The sequence below is a fragment of the Dermacentor variabilis genome, unplaced genomic scaffold, assembly GCF_050947875.1.
Source record: "Dermacentor variabilis isolate Ectoservices unplaced genomic scaffold, ASM5094787v1 scaffold_59, whole genome shotgun sequence".
NCBI lineage: Eukaryota > Metazoa > Arthropoda > Arachnida > Ixodida > Ixodidae > Dermacentor > Dermacentor variabilis.
In genome coordinates, this window is record NW_027460796.1 from 65,169 (window position 1) to 84,968 (window position 19,800).

At 46.6% G+C, this 19,800-nt stretch overlaps 1 protein-coding gene across 1 annotated transcript in view; it reads right to left on the bottom strand.

Annotated features, from left to right (window-relative positions):
• The window catches only part of LOC142569078 (uncharacterized), a 129,746-nt gene that overhangs the window by 18,090 nt on the left and 91,856 nt on the right, over nucleotides 1-19,800 (bottom strand). Inside the window, exons 9-12 of the mRNA XM_075678582.1 lie at nucleotides 14,625-14,687; nucleotides 2,134-2,199; nucleotides 1,994-2,059; nucleotides 667-770 (exon numbers count right to left, since the gene is read on the bottom strand). Coding sequence (XP_075534697.1) covers nucleotides 667-770; nucleotides 1,994-2,059; nucleotides 2,134-2,199; nucleotides 14,625-14,687 — 299 coding nt within the window. The remainder of the gene's footprint in view (nucleotides 1-666; nucleotides 771-1,993; nucleotides 2,060-2,133; nucleotides 2,200-14,624; nucleotides 14,688-19,800) is intronic.

The following is a 19,800-nucleotide window of genomic DNA, read 5'->3' on the forward strand; positions in this document are numbered from 1 at the left end:
TTAGTGTTGCACTTGGCATTACACTTCGCTAGTACCAGAAAAGGCAGTATTCACATTTGAGGCGTCATCATGAGTCAGGAGACACGAAAAAGCGAACGGCAGGCGGGGACACCGTTTGGAAGTTCCACGCCAGCTTGCGACGACGACAACGGCGATAATACGAGGATGTGCTTTGCGCCTAATGAAGTCGACGGCCTCCCATGTACGTCCTGGGGCTCAGATCGCGACGCGAATTTGTTTTTTTAATACGCGCTTACGTTTCACTTTTGCTTCGCGTAGCGAGCTCCCTTACCGCCAAGATAGAAAAACAAAGATTGCAACGTAATTACTGCAGTCTAAATGTATTGAATGCCTCTTTTGCGTGTCCCTTAAATCTCTGCGTCGGTCCTAGCTAGGCCGAGGATGATAGTCAGAAAAACGACGACAAATTCACTGATATGCGTCCTGTTTAGGGCCAAGAGCATTTGAATGCACTAGTGTTGATTCGGCACACCCAGAACGACAGATTATGGCTGAAGCAAGGTTGGGGAACAAAGCACTTTGACACCGGAGGGTTTACACAATATATAACGCGTCGTACGCACGTACCTCACTGAACCAGCAAGAAACAGGAAAAAAAAAGCGATGCGTGCATCCGCTGTTGCAGATTGTCTAGGCGTCTCTTACCCATTTTTCCAGGTGATAATCTTGGTATTCCCAAGCGTCCTGGCCAGCTCGTTTGTCTGGTACGGTTCCTCGCGCCATGCTACGAGAAGCTCATTCGAGACGCCCTGCGTGTACGCGAGCGTCACTCTGCGATCCAGATCAAGCACACTGCGATAAATATCCAAGAAAGTGCACGGAAAGGTAGCCGCCGCAGTAGCTCGATTCGGAGAGCATCGATCGCACACGCAATGCCGAAGCTCCGCAGGTGGGTAGTTTGTCATTTCCTTTTGTTTCTCTTTTCCATATTTCAACCTTTCCGTTTAGACAGCAGTTAAGTATCTTACATAATATGCATGTTAACACATCTGTGAATGTATATAAAAAGTGGTGGGTCGGTTTTTTTGGGAAATACTCTCATCATTAAGGAGTAAGATGGAATCGTCGACAGGGACAAATGTTCTGTAAACTTCTTGTGGCAACTGAACACGATAGCTACCACGAACGATACGAAAACTGCATCAATTAAACAGAACTAGATATTACCGTCAGACTCTTCAATTGTCACAATTATTGTACGCTTTTCTACTACGATTTCTGCATTGGCGAGTGTAGTTCGATATCGCTGTACTCTGCAATTCAAATTTTAACGCCGTACACATGAGGTTACACGCTTGAATGTGTAAATAGCTGTAGCGATAAGTTTTCGTTGGCTTCATTGTGTCGTGGTTATGACTAAGAAATATCGAGCACCTCGTGCTCGATAGGCGGGTCTTGGAGCAATGAAGCAGCAGTTGCAGTCCAGCACCTGGGTATGTCCTTTTTCATGTATGCGTGAAAGTGTTCGATTTAAGTGGGCTACTTGAATGTCATGGATCACCAACTAGCCTATCATTACCTATTAATCATGTAAGCAGACTGTCTTATGGCGTTCCACAACCTTGCTTGGGGGTTTTCTCCAAGTGCCCACGTATTCGACACGTTTATTTCCTCGGCTGCACTGGCGTTCTAATGGCTGGGCGGGTGTACGGCGTCATTAAGACACAGGCGCTCTGAGAAACCAGAAGTGCAATACCTGAGCGTCTCTACGCACACGCAATAATTGCGAACTGTTGTACTTACAATGAAATATTTTGGTGACATTTGTTTCATTTGCAAAGTCGCCAAGCCCTATGAAGCCAACCAGAAATACAAAGTTTAGGCCCATGCGTGAAATGCTCGTCATGCCCGTGCAGGCTTAGCCGCCCTGCTTGCCGCTTCCATAGACACCGGAGTTTCCTCGAGGGATTTCTGTCGGAAGGTATGACCAAAGAGGGACAAGAAAACCTCCGTGCAAGTTCCCTGCACTTACAGGTCCGAAGGCGCTCAGTTCTTCGTCAGTTGTCGTGCTGCTAAACACGCGCACGGCCACGTAGTTCTGCGAGTATAACGAGATGCCCTTTGTTAGTTCGAGGCCACGACACCGAAAATGAGCGCTAATAGTTAGCATACCTGGAGGGCCTTCTGGGTCGCCGCGTCACCCAGTATGAAGTGAGCCATGCGGAACACCAGCAAGTCCTGCGGAGAAGACAACTACTGTTGTTGAATCAATTGTTTTAAATTCGTTGCCACTTGCATCGAGCACACCGTCTAGAAACCAAAAGCAGGTTATTATTTCTTCCGATTGTTACTTCTTCCGGAAGTTCCTCCGGTCGGATTTTCTTCACAAATGCCTCCGGAATGTTACCAATGAGAAGCTACGCAAACCATTAAGCTTATATAGAAACAATTTCGGAAGCCAGCATCATTTAAGTTAAAGTGCAGCTTGGAGAGTTACATAATTTGGAGAGCAAAGCGATTACGCGCATATTCTAGCAGGTGGAGCAGCGAATAGGAGATCAAAGAAAATACAACAAAGTCACCTGCAGCGTAAAATATTTTAATATATTTTGTTTGCTTTCACCAAAATTAGATGCGGGAATGTAAATGCGCCTTTTCTGTCTTTGTTCTTTTTTTGCTGCAGAAATTGCCTTGAAAACTACAGAATTTCTTAACAATTACTTGTTTTCAAAGGCAGAGTCCCAATGTAAACGCATAAATATATCTTCCGAAATAGCTGACCGCAATTGCATCTGTTCGTTTGCATTTGTATTCTTGATTTAACGCGAGCATCAATTAACTTGTTCATTGCCTGTGTAGATGCATGCTTTTTTGCTTCGGCAGTGATTAAAAATACTTGATCGAAACTATTCTCCAACCAAGAGCGATTACAATGCGTTTTGTAGTGAGCTGGCCGCAGTGCTTCGTATTGAATCAACTGCGGCGCTGTCTATAGAATGTCTAAATTTGTCAAAACTGAAACGTATGTCCCTAAGCTAGTCCGAAATCGCCTATTGCTATTAGTACTCTGCTATTGCGTACTCAAAATCGTGTATTTTTACATTTCAATGTGTCCGAACTACTACAGATAGTTGTTAAGAACATTTGTAACCCTAACACCGCTGATGTTGCCCCCAAACCTAGCAGGGGGTCGTCAAGTGGTTAACATACTCCTTTTGTCCTGACCAGCAGGTAGCGCCTCGTATCGCCCAAAAAATTAATAAATCAAATTAAATGAAGTGCTAGGCCTCCATGCTTCCCATATGTAACGTCACGCGTTTTGGCCGAGATTGCGAGCTGTGCATACGCTGTGACCGCCCTTCGCAACGCAAGATTATAGCAATGCAATGCAAGGGCCGTATAACGTAAAACTATTCCAACATGGTTTCCAGCATTACAATCTCCCGACGTCAAATTTGCGTAACCGCCGGCGCAAGCATCGAGTGTTCACCCACAGGGTTGTCTTAACAAACCAATCAAATGCTCCCTTCGTTCATTGGAGGTCACTTTTGTTTGCTTGGAAACCGTATAACATTGCCTGCACTGAGCGGCTTGTCTATTTGGCTATCTGAGCGGCTTGTCTATTTGGCTATCTGAGCGGCTATCTATTTGGCTCACAAGAGGCGAGGAGCGCGCTCAAGGCGAGAGGGATTCGAAGGGGCCGAGCCACTGCACTGAATATTAATAACCGAATGAAGAGGGTGGTGCCGGCGATTGCAATCGGTCCGCTTTCTCTTACTTGGCCCTCGGTGGCTCGTCGACAATCGCGGCGGCTACAACGGAAGCTTAATAATGACGCTAAAACGGATCCTCAGCAAAGAAGAGTTGGCAGAACGAGGTCGTAAACATGCCGAGAGTTCTGGAAAACGTTACACGGCCACGCAAAATGCCTTATTACACGCATATAAACCCATGCTCTACGGCAGGTGCCCGTAGACGGTGCCTGAGCGATCGGCGGCAGCCATCTTTTGTTCCTTTCGGAACGGGGCAGCCTGCGGCTATTCAGAAGAAAAGTCAGTTTCGTTCGGCATAATATGCATCTTTAACGCGTACACGTCACATTGACGCGGTCAGTTTACGCGGTCTTTTGACTTCACATGACAGGCCTGTGAAGTGGCTGCAGCCCGAAAACGTTTGACCAATACCCGAGGTCTAATAGTGAAGAGGCGTCGAATCAGAAATAACTATTTTTCTTTTGTTCGGCCCAATCATGCATAGTCAGTGTGTGCAAGTCATATCAGATGCGGAGCTTTCGCGGTTTTCATGACGTCGCTTGACAGACAGGTAAGTGGGCTGGTCCAAAAATGTTTTTGAACAATCGCGGTGGGCTGATTGCAGAATTGAAATAATAAAGTTTGGAATCATAATCATCATCATCATCAGCCTGGTTACGCCCACTGCAGGGCAAAGGCCTCTCCCATACTTCTCCAACTACCCCGGTCATGTACTAATTGTGGCCATCTCGTCCCTGCCCACCTAACTTTCTGCCGCCCCCTGCTACGCTTGCCTTTCCTTGGAATCCAGTGCGTTAACCTTAATGACCATCGGTTATCTTCTCTCCTCATTACATGTCCTGCACATGCCCATTTGTTTTCCTTGATTTGAACTAAGACGTCATTAACTCGCGTTTGTTCCCTAACCCAATCTCCTCTTTTCTTATCCCTTGACGTTACACCCATCATTCTTCTTTCCATAGCTCGTTGCGTCGTCCCCGATTTAAGAAGAACCATTTTCGTAAGCCTCTATGTTTCTGCCCCGTACGTGAGTAGTGGTAAGACACAGCTGTTATACACTTTTCTCTTGAGGGATAATGGCAACCGGCTGTTCATGATCAGAGAATGCCTGCCAAACGCACCCCATCCCATTCTTATTCTTCTGATTATATCAGTCTCATGATCCGGATCCGCAGTCACTCCCTAAGTAGATGTATTCCCTTACCACTTCCAGTGCGTCGCTACCTATTGTAAACTGCTGTCCTCTTCCGAGGCTGTTAAACATTACTTTAGTTTTCTGCAGATTAATTTTTTGACCCACTCTTCTGCTTTGCCTCTCCAGGTCAGTGAGCATGCATTGCAATTGGTCCCCTGAGTTACTAAGCAAGGCAATATCATCTGCGAATCACAAGTTACTAAGGTATTCTCCATTAACTCTTATCCCCAATTCTTCCCAATCCAGGTCTCTCAATACCTCCTGTAACCGCGCTGTGAATAGCATTGGAGAGATCGTATGTCCCTGCCTGACGCCTTTCATTATTGGGATTTTGTTGCTTTCTTTATGGAGGACTACGGTGGCTGTGGAGCCGCTATAGATATATTTCAGTATTTTTACATACGGCTCGTCTACACCCTGATTCCGTAATGCCTCCATGACTGCTGAGGTTTCGACTGAGTCAAACGCTTTCTCGTAATCAATGAAAGCTATATATAAGGGTTGGTTATATTCCGCACATTTCTCTATCACCAGATTGATTGTGTGAATATTGTCTATTGATGAGTAGCCTTTACAGAATCCTGCCTCGCCCTTTGCTTGGCAGAAGTCTAAGGTGTCCCTGACTCTATTTGCGATTACCATAGTAAATATTTTGTAGGCAATGGACAGTAAGCTGATCGGTCTATAATTTTTCCTGTCTTTGGCATCCCATTTCTTATAGATTTGGATTATGTTGGTGTTCTTGCAAGATTTCACTACGCTCGAGGTCATGAGGCATTGCGTATACAGGGTGGCCAGTTTTGTAGAACAATTTCCCCACCATCCTCCAACATATCTGCTGTTACCTAATCCTCCCCAGCTGCCTTCCCCCGTTGGACAGCTTCCAAGGCTTTGCTTACTTCTTGCGCTGTTACTTGTGGGATTTCAAATTCCTCCGGATTATTCTGTCTTCCATTATCGTCGTGGGTGCCACTGTTACTGTATAAATCACTATAGAACTCCTCAGCCATTTGAACTATCTCATCCATATTAGTAATGATATTGCCGGATTTGTCTCTTAACGCATACATCTGATTCTTGACAATTCCTCGTTTCTTCTTCGCTGCTTTTATGCTTCCTCCTTTCCTGAGAGCATGTTCAATTCTATCCATATTATACTTCCTTATGTCAGCTGTCTTACGCTTGTTGATTACCTTGGAAAATTCTGCCAGTTCTATTCAAGCTGTAGTGTTAGAGGTTTTCATACATTGGCGTTTCTTGATCAGATCTTTCGTCTCCTGCGAGAGCTTACTGTTATCTTGTCTAACGGAGTTGCCACCGACTTCTTTTGCACACTCCTTAATAATGCCCATAAGATTGTCGTTCATTGTTTCGGCACTAAGGTCCTCTTCCTGACTTAGAGCCGAATACCTGTTCTGTAGCTTGATCCGAAATTCCTCTATTTTCCCTCTTACCGCTAACTCATTGATCGGCTTCTTATGTACCAGTTTCTTCCGTTCCCTCCTCAGGTCTAGGCTACTTCGAGTTCTTACCATCCTATGGTCACTGCAGCGCACTTTACCGAGCACGTCCACGTCTTGTATGGTGCCAGGGTTAGCGCAGAGTATAAGGTCTATTTCATTTCTAGTCTCGCCATTCGAGCTCCTCCACGTCCACTTTCGGCTATCCCGCTTGCGGAAGAACGTATTCATTATCCGCATATTATTCTGTTCTGCAAACTCTACTAATAACTCTCCCCTGCAATTCCTAGTGCTTATGCCATATTCCCCCACTGACTTGTCTCCAGCCTGCTTCTCGCCTAGCTTGGCATTGAAGTCGCCTGTCAGTAAAGTGTATTTCGTTTTGACTTTACCCATCGCCAATTCCACGTCTTCATAGAAGCTTTCGACTTCGTGGTCATCATGACTCGATGTAGGGGCGTAGACCTGTACAACCTTCATTTTGTACCTCTTATTAGGTTTCACAACCAGACCTGCCGCCCTCTCGTTAATGCTATAGTATTCCTGTATGTTACCAGCTATATTCTTATTAATCAGGAATCCGACTCCCAGTTCTCGTCTCTCCGCTAAGCCCCGGTAGCACAGGACGTGCCCGCTTTTCAGCACTGTATATGCTCTTTTGTCCTAACTTCACTGAGCCTTATTATATCCCATTTACTGCCCTATAATTCCTCCAATAGCACTGCTAGACTCGCCTCACTAGATAACGTTCTAGTGTTAAACATTGCCAGGTTCAGATTCCAATGGTGGCCTGTCCGGATCCGGGGATTCTTAGCACCCTCTGCTGCGCTTCGCAGCTGCTGGGGACTGAGGGCCGGGGTTTGATTCTTGTATTCTTATGGGAGGTAGTGGCCAAGTAATGCACCAGGGTGGCCAATCCTGCTCTGGTGAGGGAATGCGTTACCGATTCTGGTCACCGGGATCAGGCCGCACTCCAGGCCTGTTTATGCAATTTTATTAACACATGGATTTTTTTCTTTCTTTTTTTTAATCCGGTGGAAAATTGCGCGGCACCGGGACTCGAACCTCGGTCCTCTTGCATGCGAGGCGAATGTTCTACCTCTACGTAGTGTGGAATAGTTTTACGTTATAGCGCCTCGATAATACCACCTAGTTATAGCCCAGTTAGGATACTGTAGGTATTCGTATTAAATAAATAAACTTTACAAAAATTACCGCCCAAGCGAACTTGAAACGGTTGTGTCCGGTGTTTATCACTGGGCTAATCCCTACGCTTCCTTAAGCGACGGCTTAGTAGGCTACCGGATCCTCGGTACGCAGTTGCGGCTTGCGCTCGGCTGCACCAGCCTGTTCTTGTGCCCGGGCTGCAGCATCGGCACGGCGTAGACGAGCTCGTTCCTGGTTCCGCTCGATGCGTTGCTGATCGAAAGCTGCCTGCTCCTCAGGAGTACGTATGACGCGTGGCCTACACATTTTGGAGCCGGACAGAAACTGCTGCCCACGCGCTTCGCTGTGATGGAGAGCAATGACGTCACTACCGGCGCAGCCAATTTTTTTTTTCTCACATGCACATGCAGTTGCGCCGGAGGAGTTTTCGGCGGGCACGCAACAGATGGACGAATCGGCTCACCATATACAGCTTCGCTGTTAAAACGTGTCACTCCGCTCTTTCTGTGGTAATTAGGTGCGTATCTGAGACGGCTTCCATGGAATACGTAGCATTCCTTCCATCGAATTTCATGACGCGCATCCAATCTTCCATGCGTGACGCAGTGTTTCTTTGCCAGGAGTGCCTGCCCTCAGATTGGTTCCTCTTGCTTTCGCATAACGTTGTCTGTTATGTATGAAACCGAGCATAGCTTAACCTGCTCTTCACACAATGTGTAACCGACTACGTGAACTAGTATTGGCTTACAAGTTGCACTGAAGGCTGCCGTGTGTAGCGCGACAGCACAGTAGTCGAAACGACGCACAAACAAATGTAGTTAACTTCAAAAACCAAGCACATATTGTTTTATTCAAAAGAAACGCAATTACAACTCTTCTGGTGGATTACATCCAGAAACAAATACTACTTGAACAATTAAAAATGTAGGTTTGTGCTACAGTTGTAAAGCAATACAGCCAATAAAGGAACAGCAGATGCGCATATAAACCTTTTGCATAGAGACGACTCGTAAAAAACAACGTTGGCAGAAACAGATGGAATTACAGATGGAACGTCGCGACCTCTATGTTCATATTCTGGCTAAAAGGATACTAAGAACGACCGCAATATATAGGAGAAATAAAGAATGGTACGTGGCACGTGATTAGTTCTGAAGTATCTGCACGTTTTCCACAATAACTATTTATTCGCGGGAAAATTTCAAAGCGCTTCGTTGAATTTTGGGTAATTGAGACTTTTTTTTATTTTCTCACCTCTAAGATGTACCTTGGATACAGATAGAGACTTTTTTTTTCCTTACGGAATCTTACGGTGCATTATAACGTGTTATGCCCACTGATCTCCGCTAAAGGGAGCTGGATCGCGCTTTGAGGGCTGAGGTATATGAGAGAAAGGGAATGGGTTCGGAGAGTTTTCAGGTATTTGTAAAGGAGAAACTGACTCACAGTGGAGGAAAAAGCTAGGAAGCTTACCAGCAAGTATGCAACCTGTATGGAGAGCAACATGGCAACAAATAACGTACAGCGGAAAGGCAGAGAGGCTGAGTGGGTGGCAGTGGAAAAGGCTGGGTGGCAGCAATGGAAAAGAAACCTGGTCTGAACAACTAGGAAAAAACGACATCAGGAAAGAAACGATTTATAATAACTCAAAGAGAAGCTCATTACTTTTCCAAACGAGATCAGGATGCCTCAGAACACGCAGTTATAAGGCGATATATAAGAAGTAAGAAGAAGCATGTGCTTGGCTGCGGTAATCTAGGTAAACGATGTAGCATGTTTTATTAGAATGTGAAGCTATCTGCACAGCTGCTGATGCAGGCATCTCTGGCCTCCTCGAAGCCCTTGGGTTTAGCGAGAGCAGGGGGAAAGTTAGCGTGTCCGCAGTAAAGATTAGTAAGCGGCTATTGGAAAATTGATGGAAGAAAAATATAGAAAACGGCAAACAACGGAGGCGTGCAAAACAAAGTTCGCAATTGGGGTTCAGAAAGTTTGGTTATGGGAATCCATCGTGACCTTTTTTTTTCCCTTTCCTTTTTCTCTTTTTAATAAAGGTAGGGCATTAGGAAAATACTGCGGCTGGCTAATTTCCAGACTGCGGCTAACTACCAGTTGGCAAGCTGTTCACGAACCACTACCAGTTGGCAAACATTGGCAAGCTGTTCACGAACCTGATCCTCTTCAGCGACCTCAAATGGCTACTACGTGAATAAATTATCTATTCTGTTTTCCTTTTTTCCGATTTCATGCGCAATTCTAGTATATTTTATGGCTTAACTTCTACGCACCTCATGATACGCATAGGTGGAACAGTAATTATTATCTGGCAGGGAAGAGGCTCGTTCACAGTTATACGTACGGTGGATAGCATATTATGAGCTAGTTTGTCGCTGAGGTTCCAATTGAGCCGTTACCACATATCTTGAATCAACAACTTACATTTCCAAATCAATTTTGTTCCAGGCTGTAGGCTTAGGCATAACATAAATACTGGTATTTATATTATTGGGCATAAAATTTTGGTCTTTTCTATATTGCTTTACTTCCTCCAGATTGTTCTCATCGGGTCCGTTAGAGTCCAAAGCATATTGCACACAGCGTCGTTTATAACGCCCACTGGCCGTTCATGTGATCTCCACTGGGATCGGTGGGAAGTGCCAGAAACTACAACGTGATTCAAATGCAGCTCCATGTACAAGTAAGGTAAAATGCGTCATCCGCCCAAACGTAGCTAAGTGCTACAAAGGAAATCCAAACGGATTTCTGGACCAAGTCAAATTCTTTCTTCAACTGCGACGCTTTTCTTTCGCGGAACCGGTATGGATTTATTTTGTAGCACTTAGCTGCGTTTCGGTGGATGTCTCATTTACCCTTTAATTACTTCCCACCCCCTTACGGGCTTCCACAGAACAATTATATCAAGCTCCTTGTACACTTATTTAGCTGCCGCTTTATAAAAATGAAGTGCGCGCAGTTTTTTGCTTTAACGCCATAAAAGTTGCTGCTTATCATGAATTTCATGCGCTGCAATTCAAAAGGATTCCGAGCATGCAGGCGCTTTTTAGCCCCGTATTACTGGTGAAACGACTCTACGACAATTTTTTTTTTTGCCTGTGAACTTTGGTACTCACAAGGTGGCGTTTTTGAAAGCTTTCAACCATAAGCAAGACTAAAACGGCGCATATTGCTACACAAGTTAAACAGCAGCAATAGACAGACCTAGTCGTACAGACTGGAATACATAGCGCAAAAAAATGACACAGGGACAAGCGGGAACACAGCACGAGCGCTAACTTTCAACAATTGATTTATTGCAGCTAGTGAGTATGTATATATATTCACTGGGACGCCACTGCAATAAACACACTGAAGGGAAGGAGGAAAACAGCCATGTGACTACTATGCCCAAAAATTCAAGCTTTTTCCTTGATAAAAGTATAGACGGCGTGCTAACGCACTCGTCACCTGCTCTGGCTATCTCAGCTGCTTCTACAATTTCCTTCGTAATCTTATTCCTGTGCCGATAGACAACAACAGTTTGTTTTAAGAGAGGGAAGCATGGTGCCTTCGCGTCACATTTTCTACAATGGGCAGCCAGATGCCCATCTATTGCGATGCTCTCCACTGTGTTACTATGCTCCGCCAGCTGCACGTTTAAATATCTGCCCGTCTGGCCAACCTAGTACTTCCCGCACGGAAATGGCATCTTATACACAACATTGCGAGTGCATGTAACAAAAGCATCTTTGTGCACGGTAGTGCAACCAGGCTTTCGTTTCCTCATGGGACAGCTGAACACACTCAACCTCAAGAGTTTGTTAGGTGCTGTAAACACAACGTTTACACCAGAACGTTGCCCATCCTTTTTTTTAGGTTGTGGGAAACCTTATGAAAGTAGGGAAAAACCGCCACTTCTCGTTTGTCCCTTTCTCCTTTCCTTTCTCTTCCATCATCCGCTCTCTGCTCATCGCTCATGCATGAAGTTAGTTTCCTTTGACGATGCAGACCTTCAGCAACCGAGATAATGATATGTCTCGGATAGTTCGCTGCTTCCAGACTCGCAATGTTGTGTATAAGATGCCACTTCCGTGCGGGAAGTACTACGTGGGCCAGACGGGCAGATATTTAAACGTGCAGCTGGCGGAGCATAGTAACACAGTGGAGAGCATCGCAATAGATGGGCATCTGGCTGCCCATTGTAGAAAATGTGACGCGACGGCACCATGCTTTTCTCTCTTAAAACAAACTGTTGTTGTCTATCGGCACAGGAATAAGATTACGAGGGAAATTGCAGAAGCAGCTGAGATAGCCAGAGCAGGTGACGAGTGCGTTAGCACGCGGTCTATACTTTTATCAAGGAAAAAGCTTGAATTTTTGGGCATAGTATTCACATTACTGTTTTCCTCCTTCCCTTAAGAGCGTATATTGCAGTGGCGTCCCAGTGAATATATATACATACTCACTAGCTGCAATAAATCAATTGTTGAAAGTTAGCGCTCGTCCTGTGTTCCTGCTTGTCCCTGTGTTCTTTTTGCGCTATGTATCCCAGTCTGTATGTATCCCACCAACACGCCCAAACTTCTTCCCTGCTATAGATCTAGTCGTTCTAAACATGCGATGACGGTGCATAGTGTAAAAAAGAACTAAGCGTTCGCAGCGTAAAGTTTGTAGCAAAGCGCACTTCAAGAAAGAGGTCAAGCTCGCGTTGTACAGCTGTGTCTGGCTAGCTACCTGATTCATTGGTTCGTCCGTCTGTTGCCTGCACGCCGAAGACTCCTCCGGTGCAAACCCATGCGCATGCGCGAGAAAGGTTAAAGGTAAACAGGAACGCGATTGGCTGTGCCAGTGGTGACGTCGTCGCTCTCCGTCGCCATCAAGCGCGCGCGTAGCAGTTTCTCTCCGGCTCCGAAATTGAGGCCGCGCATCAAACTCCTAAGGAACAGGCAGCTTTCCATCAGTAACGCCCCGAGCAGAACCGGGAACGAGCTCGTCTACGCCGTGCCGATCTTGCAGCCCAGGTACAAGAACAGGCTGGTGCAGCCGAGCGCAAGCAGCAACTGTCTACAGAGGATACGGCGGTACGTAAAGAAACATGCGTACGTAAGGAGCGGACGTTCCGGCCGTTTCGTGGCCGAGCAAGTAAGGGTCTGACCACCCCCCGGCGGCGTAGCGATTTGCGATTCCACTTTACCTGAAGGGTAGACATCTTATCATATGTCTACGGGCTTACGTCCACGCGTCCCGTTTCCGTAGAGACTTGATACTGCACCGGTCACGTGCGGCTGGTTACGCCCACCTGACCGCGCTTTTCCACGCACCGCCTTGCTCTTACGGCAAGCTGTTTCCTTTCCACTCCAGAGGTAATTTTGCTGTTTCTTGCACTAGGAACATTGTCAGCAAGACGTTTGTTATGCTGGGTGAGCGTATTTCGGACGTGTAGCATAGAAACCGAGCCTTGGCACCCGTTCACCGTGCAGCCACTCGTTTACTTTTGGACCCATCTTTTCAAAAGAGCGTTTTCATTACTTACAGCGTGCAATTTTCCAAAGTCACTCGCAAGACCTTCGGTATAAAGAACAGAACCCGTTATATGTGCTAACCCGTAACACCGCACAAATGTTTCATTTGACGTGGCTCTAGCCGTGTAATGCTCATTTGGTATTGTTTTGCAAAATATGTTAAGCTCACTGCAGGCGACATGTGCCTGGCCTGGTTCGTAAGTGCCACTTCACGCGTTGCTTGTTATTGCTAAAACATTCTTCTTGTGGTTTGCGTATGTATCAAGTTTGTAATCGAGCACTTTTTCCTATTCCTTTTGTAACAAGAAAAAAATATTAACATCTTCGTAAGAAGCATTGCTTCGCAATGTGTGCAACTGCGAAAAGCTGCTCAGAAACGGTAAACGAACTGAAATAAAGAGAGCCTTTATCGCATTATTTTTCAAATCTGCATGAGCTGATTGAGCCTCGCTTGTTCTTCGAGAAGCTTGGCGGCTTTTCCAGGGAAACGTCTGCCATCAGCGAGTTTATTACGTCCATCTGTATGGCATGCTTAAAAATGAAGTATTAAAGCTCCTGCGCTCCACTAAAGACGACGTATTCGATATTTTGCAACTAAAGTTAAATTAGAATTGAAAGCATTGTTATCGAAACAGAAACCAAAACAGAGCTAAACCCCACGTATAATATATTGGAAGACAAAATTAGCGATCTGACCAACCGCTCAGGCCGCTGGCGGCAGTACAGTAGCTCGGCCTCAGGATCCTATACGAGTGTCCACTCTTTGCGCAAATGTTTCTCTACAGGGATCCTTCCAAGCCATCGTTCAATTAACGGTCGGAATCAGCCCAGTGGTAAACACTGAGGCCGTACGTATCAACTTCACCGGTTAACTATTTGTGAAGACCGCTAAGGCGGTGATTTTAATACATTTTCCGGTGACAAGGTGCATTGAGCCAAAATATGTTTGCATCTTTGGCTGCCCCATGTTCTCTTGGCTTGCTCTTGTCACCGCGAGCAAATGATATTCATTAAAAATATGCAATTTCTTTTCATTCGTATGCATTGCGAAGCGCAGCTGACTCCAGCTTTCCGGACAAGCGGCTTCACAAGCTCCCGCCTCGGGTAACGGCGATGCGCCACCAGCAATTTTAGTAGAGGTCAGTGCTTTTGACTCGAGGACGGCCGGCTTCAAACCCTCCAACTTCGGACGAAAGCCGATGCTGAGATGATATCAGAAGCTACGTACCAGCTCAACGCTCATTCTGTGTACTACAGCTCACCTCGTGATTGTTATTGCTCTTATTAGCATTATTATTGCCCTCTTTACATAGCAAACAAATGAGCCGTACAAATTTGCCCAACTTTTCGTACTTTTGAGAAATCTTTCGCTTCAGTGCATGATTACTTCGCCGAACAAAGCGTGCAGCTCCGCATTGACTGCGCGAGAAGCTCAGTAAGCACGAGAATTGACGTTGTCGCCTCTATGAGGACCACCTAAAACTAGAATATTATTAGCTTGGCCGAGCCACCGTGACAACCACGTAAGCATAGAGCAAAACAGAAAACTCACCCTCGTGCCTGGCGCCGGATTAGTCTTCTTGCATTCCTTTAGGTCACCCAGGAACGCGGCTGGCTGTATTTGAGATAGAAGAACGAGATGGAAAGCAGTCAGACCGAATTGGAAGAACTCAGACACGCCACACAATTTCAGCAAGGTGCACAGTTTGCGCACGTATGGTGCAAATCAATTCAAGGTAATGCTAAAGCTAAACCGAAATTAAATTCTGTGGTTATCCGGCCCAAGCTAGTTCGAGCGTTCATTCATACGCAGTTCATAAGTTGTCTTCATCGCTCAGCCGTGACAATACGAGTATGAGGCATGCCGTAGTTGTGGTTTGCCGCTCTCCATCGCTTGTATTACCGTGGCCTGCCGATAATTTCGACGTTGATCCCCCGTTTTGCCACATGCGGCGATGATTCCCACCTATCGAAAATAATGACATGAGTTCGCTCGGTGCTCTTTCAGCAGCGCCCGTTGTCCCTTCATCTGGAAAGCCCGCTTTGGACGACATGACTATGCATGTAGGAAATATTGTGGCGTAAGCAGCTCCAGTGCACCCGATGTGGGTCACGTTTTTCGCCGTGTGTGTGGCCCCCACTATTAGCCTTTTATTATTGTAGCAGTATAGCACATGGGGGGCAGCGATACCTTTCCTTTGGCTTGCTTGCTCCCGCTCTGCTTTCTTTGTTTCTTTAGGCTCCTTAACTATTAGCAGCATAGGAATGGCGAAAGATGCCTGCCACGCAATGCACGCGTTCACATTGGACCACGGGGGCGACCTGCCCCAAAAGGCCTTGCGTCTGGAAAGGCCGGTCGCGAGGCAACCGCAGTTGTGCAACTATTTTCAGTGTTAACGCTAACATGCCACGTGGTGGATGCTCGAATGTGCAGCCACGAATATTCGTGTCTGAGCTTTCTGCCGAGCGAGTGAAGATGGTGCAACTATTGTATATGGCACCTCAGATTCCTCTTCAGAAAACCTGCTATACTTTTCTAAACTTTGTCCTGTACCATTTTTTCGCGTCGTCAGTAAGGCGTTTTGTCTATTTTTCTGTTTCGCTATTTCCAAATTTCCAAGTAAGCCTAGTGATTTTCACTAGGTAATTTTGGGCCGTATGCGTTAATCAGTGACGTCGTGAAAAACCCATTTCTCATTTACCTGCTTTCAATTGAATTGAAGTACTTTGCACTGAGCACTTCCGAATGACTCTAATATCCGTAGTAGGGGCATTTAACGAACCTTATAAGCAAGCAAGCGCATTAATTAATTTCTCTGTCTTCTTATGAACCAGTTCTTCAGCAGATATATAAGAAGATGCTAAACAGCAGAGAATACATCAGGAAGACAAAGTGAGGCCTATCATCCGTCATCTTTGTTGTTTAGTCTTTTTTGCACATAGCGCAAATGAACCCCCTTCTCTGTAGATCTCTCCGTGAAGTCATGGTGTAGTTGCAGCGCACATCACTATCCCATAAGGGAGCTTCGAAGCGGACATCTTAGGGCCATTCGACTAAGAGGTCCGCTGATTCGGCTTCAGCTACCACAATACCAGTTGTCTTGACCAAACTCCGAGACCCTGGCACCTTCTCCGGCCCTGACACCATGGACATTGTAGGCTCACTCTACGCCTCCTCGCATGGCGTGGGCAATTGTCCACAAAAGGGGGGCTTCACGACGCGGCACGATGTCGTACGGCGATAGGAACACTGCGAGTTTGAGCACCAGGCATAAAGGCCTGGCCGCCTAGGCGGTATGTATGGAGCTCTCTCCTAGGATCGTGAGACGTCCAGGACGTGTAATGCATTTATTGGATAGAACATTACGCCAGTACGTACAAAACTTTTCCTAAGCGCACAGAGCAAACTCAGCACCCCGACGGCCGAGGAAAGCAGGTTCCACACCGCGTCGAACAATGGTTCGCACATGCGGGCCGAGATGTGTTCGCAGACACTACTTACCGCTTCCCGCCACCAATTCTGCTCAGCGACGGTTCGGACACGCAGAATGCGACGCTCCAAGCAACTGCGACTACCGCAACGGCGGAACGCAGAGCCACTCGGCAATCCGCACTCACGCAAGCTGGTAAAGCACGTGAATGTCCCAAGGCCCGGTGGGGGAGGACACAAATAGATGGTCGCTCATGTACCTTGCCACCTGCCTCACGTGACCTGCACTCGTCCTTCCCCCTGCTGCACGCCTGCACCCCAGCGCCTGCGTTGGTGCGAAGGGACCTTCGCCATGTTGAGTGCGAGTGGGCTGCGACTGAAGGTGCCAACGAAGGCTCGAGTGAGAAAGACAGCGGGAAGATGCTCCCGAGGCGCCGGCAACAACGGCGCTAGCGAGAGCTGCAAAGACTGACGGCAATCGTTTCAGAGGAGGGGCCAGAAGATATTGGAAGGCAGAGGGTGGAGGGTCGCGAAGCCTGCTGGACATGGTGTTCTTCCTCTGTTGCACGCGCACACACAAGACACCCATGACTCGTGCAGGAATTGCAACGCTTCCAGGTGCCGCGAACCCAAGATCTGAGGCGTCCAATGTCTCAACCCTCCCTCTCATGTGACACTCCCGGGATTGCATGCCCCCGCGTGGGGTAAGCAGCACGGCACTTCGAAAACAAGACTTTGCACAGGGTGAAGGCTAAAGCTAGAATACAAAAAAAATATAGGCACTGAACGAAAGGCAAAAGGAAAGCACATGTGTCCTTTGACGTCTAGTCATGGCGGGCTGGAACCGTGGCGTGCTGGCCTCTATGCGGGAAATACCGAAAGAAAAAGGCGCTTGCTCGCAGAGGCAGAAAGCCCAAGTAAATCGTTTCTTTTACCAGAAAGGTCTGGAAATGCGAGAGCGGCTTCACAATCGTGATCGTCGCCTGAGGAGGTACCGATGCGGCCGCCTAAAGACTGTCGGAAACACCGGACGTGCTGTGTTCCCCGGACCCCCCGAGCTTGCTGGGCTACCGCGCGGCTCGTCTGGCCAGCAATGGTAGGCTTTCAAGTCGGCGATGTGAACGCGGCCCCTGTTTGTCCCCGTCTGAGGATCCGTCAGCTCACACACAAGCGGTGAAACTCGTTTCTCCGCTCGGTAAGGGTCTAGCCATTTATGACCCAACGCTGGAGAAAACCGAAGTGCACGGTTGCCTAAGTAACTGCATGGTTGCGTTCGAGCGCCAAGTCATCAGCCTGAAAGCAGACGTCGCGATGCATTTTGTCATCCTGTGCCTTCTGCCGAGCAGCTCCCAAGATGCCCTTTGATGTGGAGAAAGCGCGGGCAAGCCGGCCGCAAAGCTTCGCTGCATACGAGGAAAGGTCACCTGGCGCATTCTCAACCTCTGCTTGGCTCTGCGTGACAATGATTCGCGGATTGCCCAGTTCACGGCCAAAGGTGAGTCGATCGGGGTAGAATATTGTGGAGTGGTTTTTGTACCGTCAGAATGGTAAATGCGAGTTGTTTATGGATTTCTTTCTTTCTTTCTATCTGTACAGGAACAGAAACAGGAGCAAAATCAAAAGGCTTAGTAGTTTGACAAACGGCTTTGCTCCAAATACAGTACGGCACGCAGGCCAGAATGCGCACTATGAGGAAAAAGACCACATACGAGAACATATTTGCTCACATGAGAAAAAACAGCTTTAAAAGCTTAAAATTTATGCATGAGGTGCGCAAGGCAATAAATAAGATATATGTAAGCATGGTGCCACGTAATGCTTTCGTGTTAGACGTTTCGAAATGAAACAAGCTCATTTAAAAAAGATTCAAGAAAATATAATGTTATTTTCTATCAAAGCTATTTTAAGCCTTATTTTGAGCTTGTGGTATCTATGCCTAGAAAGTTGTCCATTTTATTTAGCAAAGTAGGCACCTTATATGTAGTGCGCTGCCGATCATAAATAGCTGGTTTCCTTGCAGCCCTTCTAAAATAGGCGTGGAAAGGATACGGAAAGCTTTGAAAGCCTTGCAAGTAAAAAATCCTATTGCACTTTATATACTAGAGCAATTTGAAATAGTCCACTTGATTGACTTTTAACATATGATGCATTAGAAAAAGCGATTTTGTCCGCAGCTCAGGTAAGGCGCCATATTAGCGTTCAAAAATTCTCAGCACCATTTATTTTTTGCAAGATAGTGAGTTTTGTATAGTTGGTCAACATTGTTGTTCCCCGCACAAGCGCACGATAAGAAAGTCGAGAGTACAACAGAGTACTAGTATAGCGTCTTCTTGTGCCACAGAGGTGTTAATTAATTTAATTTGTACATGCATCCAATGCTTCCGCCTAAATTGTTTTGTGTGCGTTCCGAGATAGGTGTTCCTCAGGCCACACTCCCACGAATTTCCGTAACCTGCTCTAACATATGCCCTTGGTAGGAAATGTATATCCTGAAATTTGGTGGCTTGTACACAGGAGCAAATATCGTGCATTTTGTCTTATTAGCGTTCAGGCATAGCTTGTTAATTTTTAACCAGGGTGACAACTGATTGAGAAAATGATTCATATTTCCTTAAAGTTCACCCAGCAAAAAACGCGCAAAAATATATTAGTGTCGTCTGCGTTCGTTACTCATTTGGGACAATCTGGAATGCGGCATGGGTTATTTATGTATATATTCAATAGGAGGGGACCCAATATGCGCAACTGCGGCCATCTTTCCTTCACCTCAACATATGCTGATGACTAGTTATTAATTACCACCTATTCGCCATGGATACGTCCGAGACATCCCACGCGGCTCGCGCGCCCAAGCGTCGAGCGGTAGAGAACAGAGAGGAAGACGAGAAAATAAAATTGCTCTCAGAACTCAAGAATGCCTTCGCCAGCATGCAGGCTAGCTTAGCAAAGGTCGAGGAAGCTATAGCGCACCCAAAAAATGGGCTTAGGTGCACTCAGTGAACGAATAAGCAAATTAGAGGAGGTCGATGCCAGGAGGGAACCCAGCCCCGCTCCTTCGCAGGTCGCAGCACGACGTCATGTACTGGCACCACCGACGGAGGGCGCGATTCTCAGGGCCGTTCAAGCCTCCTCTCAGCCTAGCCATGGATAGTGCGGACGAGAACTTTAGTATCTGGCAATGGAACTGCGGAGGGTTTCCCAATAAGAAGCCGCTTCTGCAGCAATATTTAAGAACTCTCACGGTTAAGCACCCAAATCATCGCTATTCAGGAAGTTGCAACTAGTACTCCTATCAAAC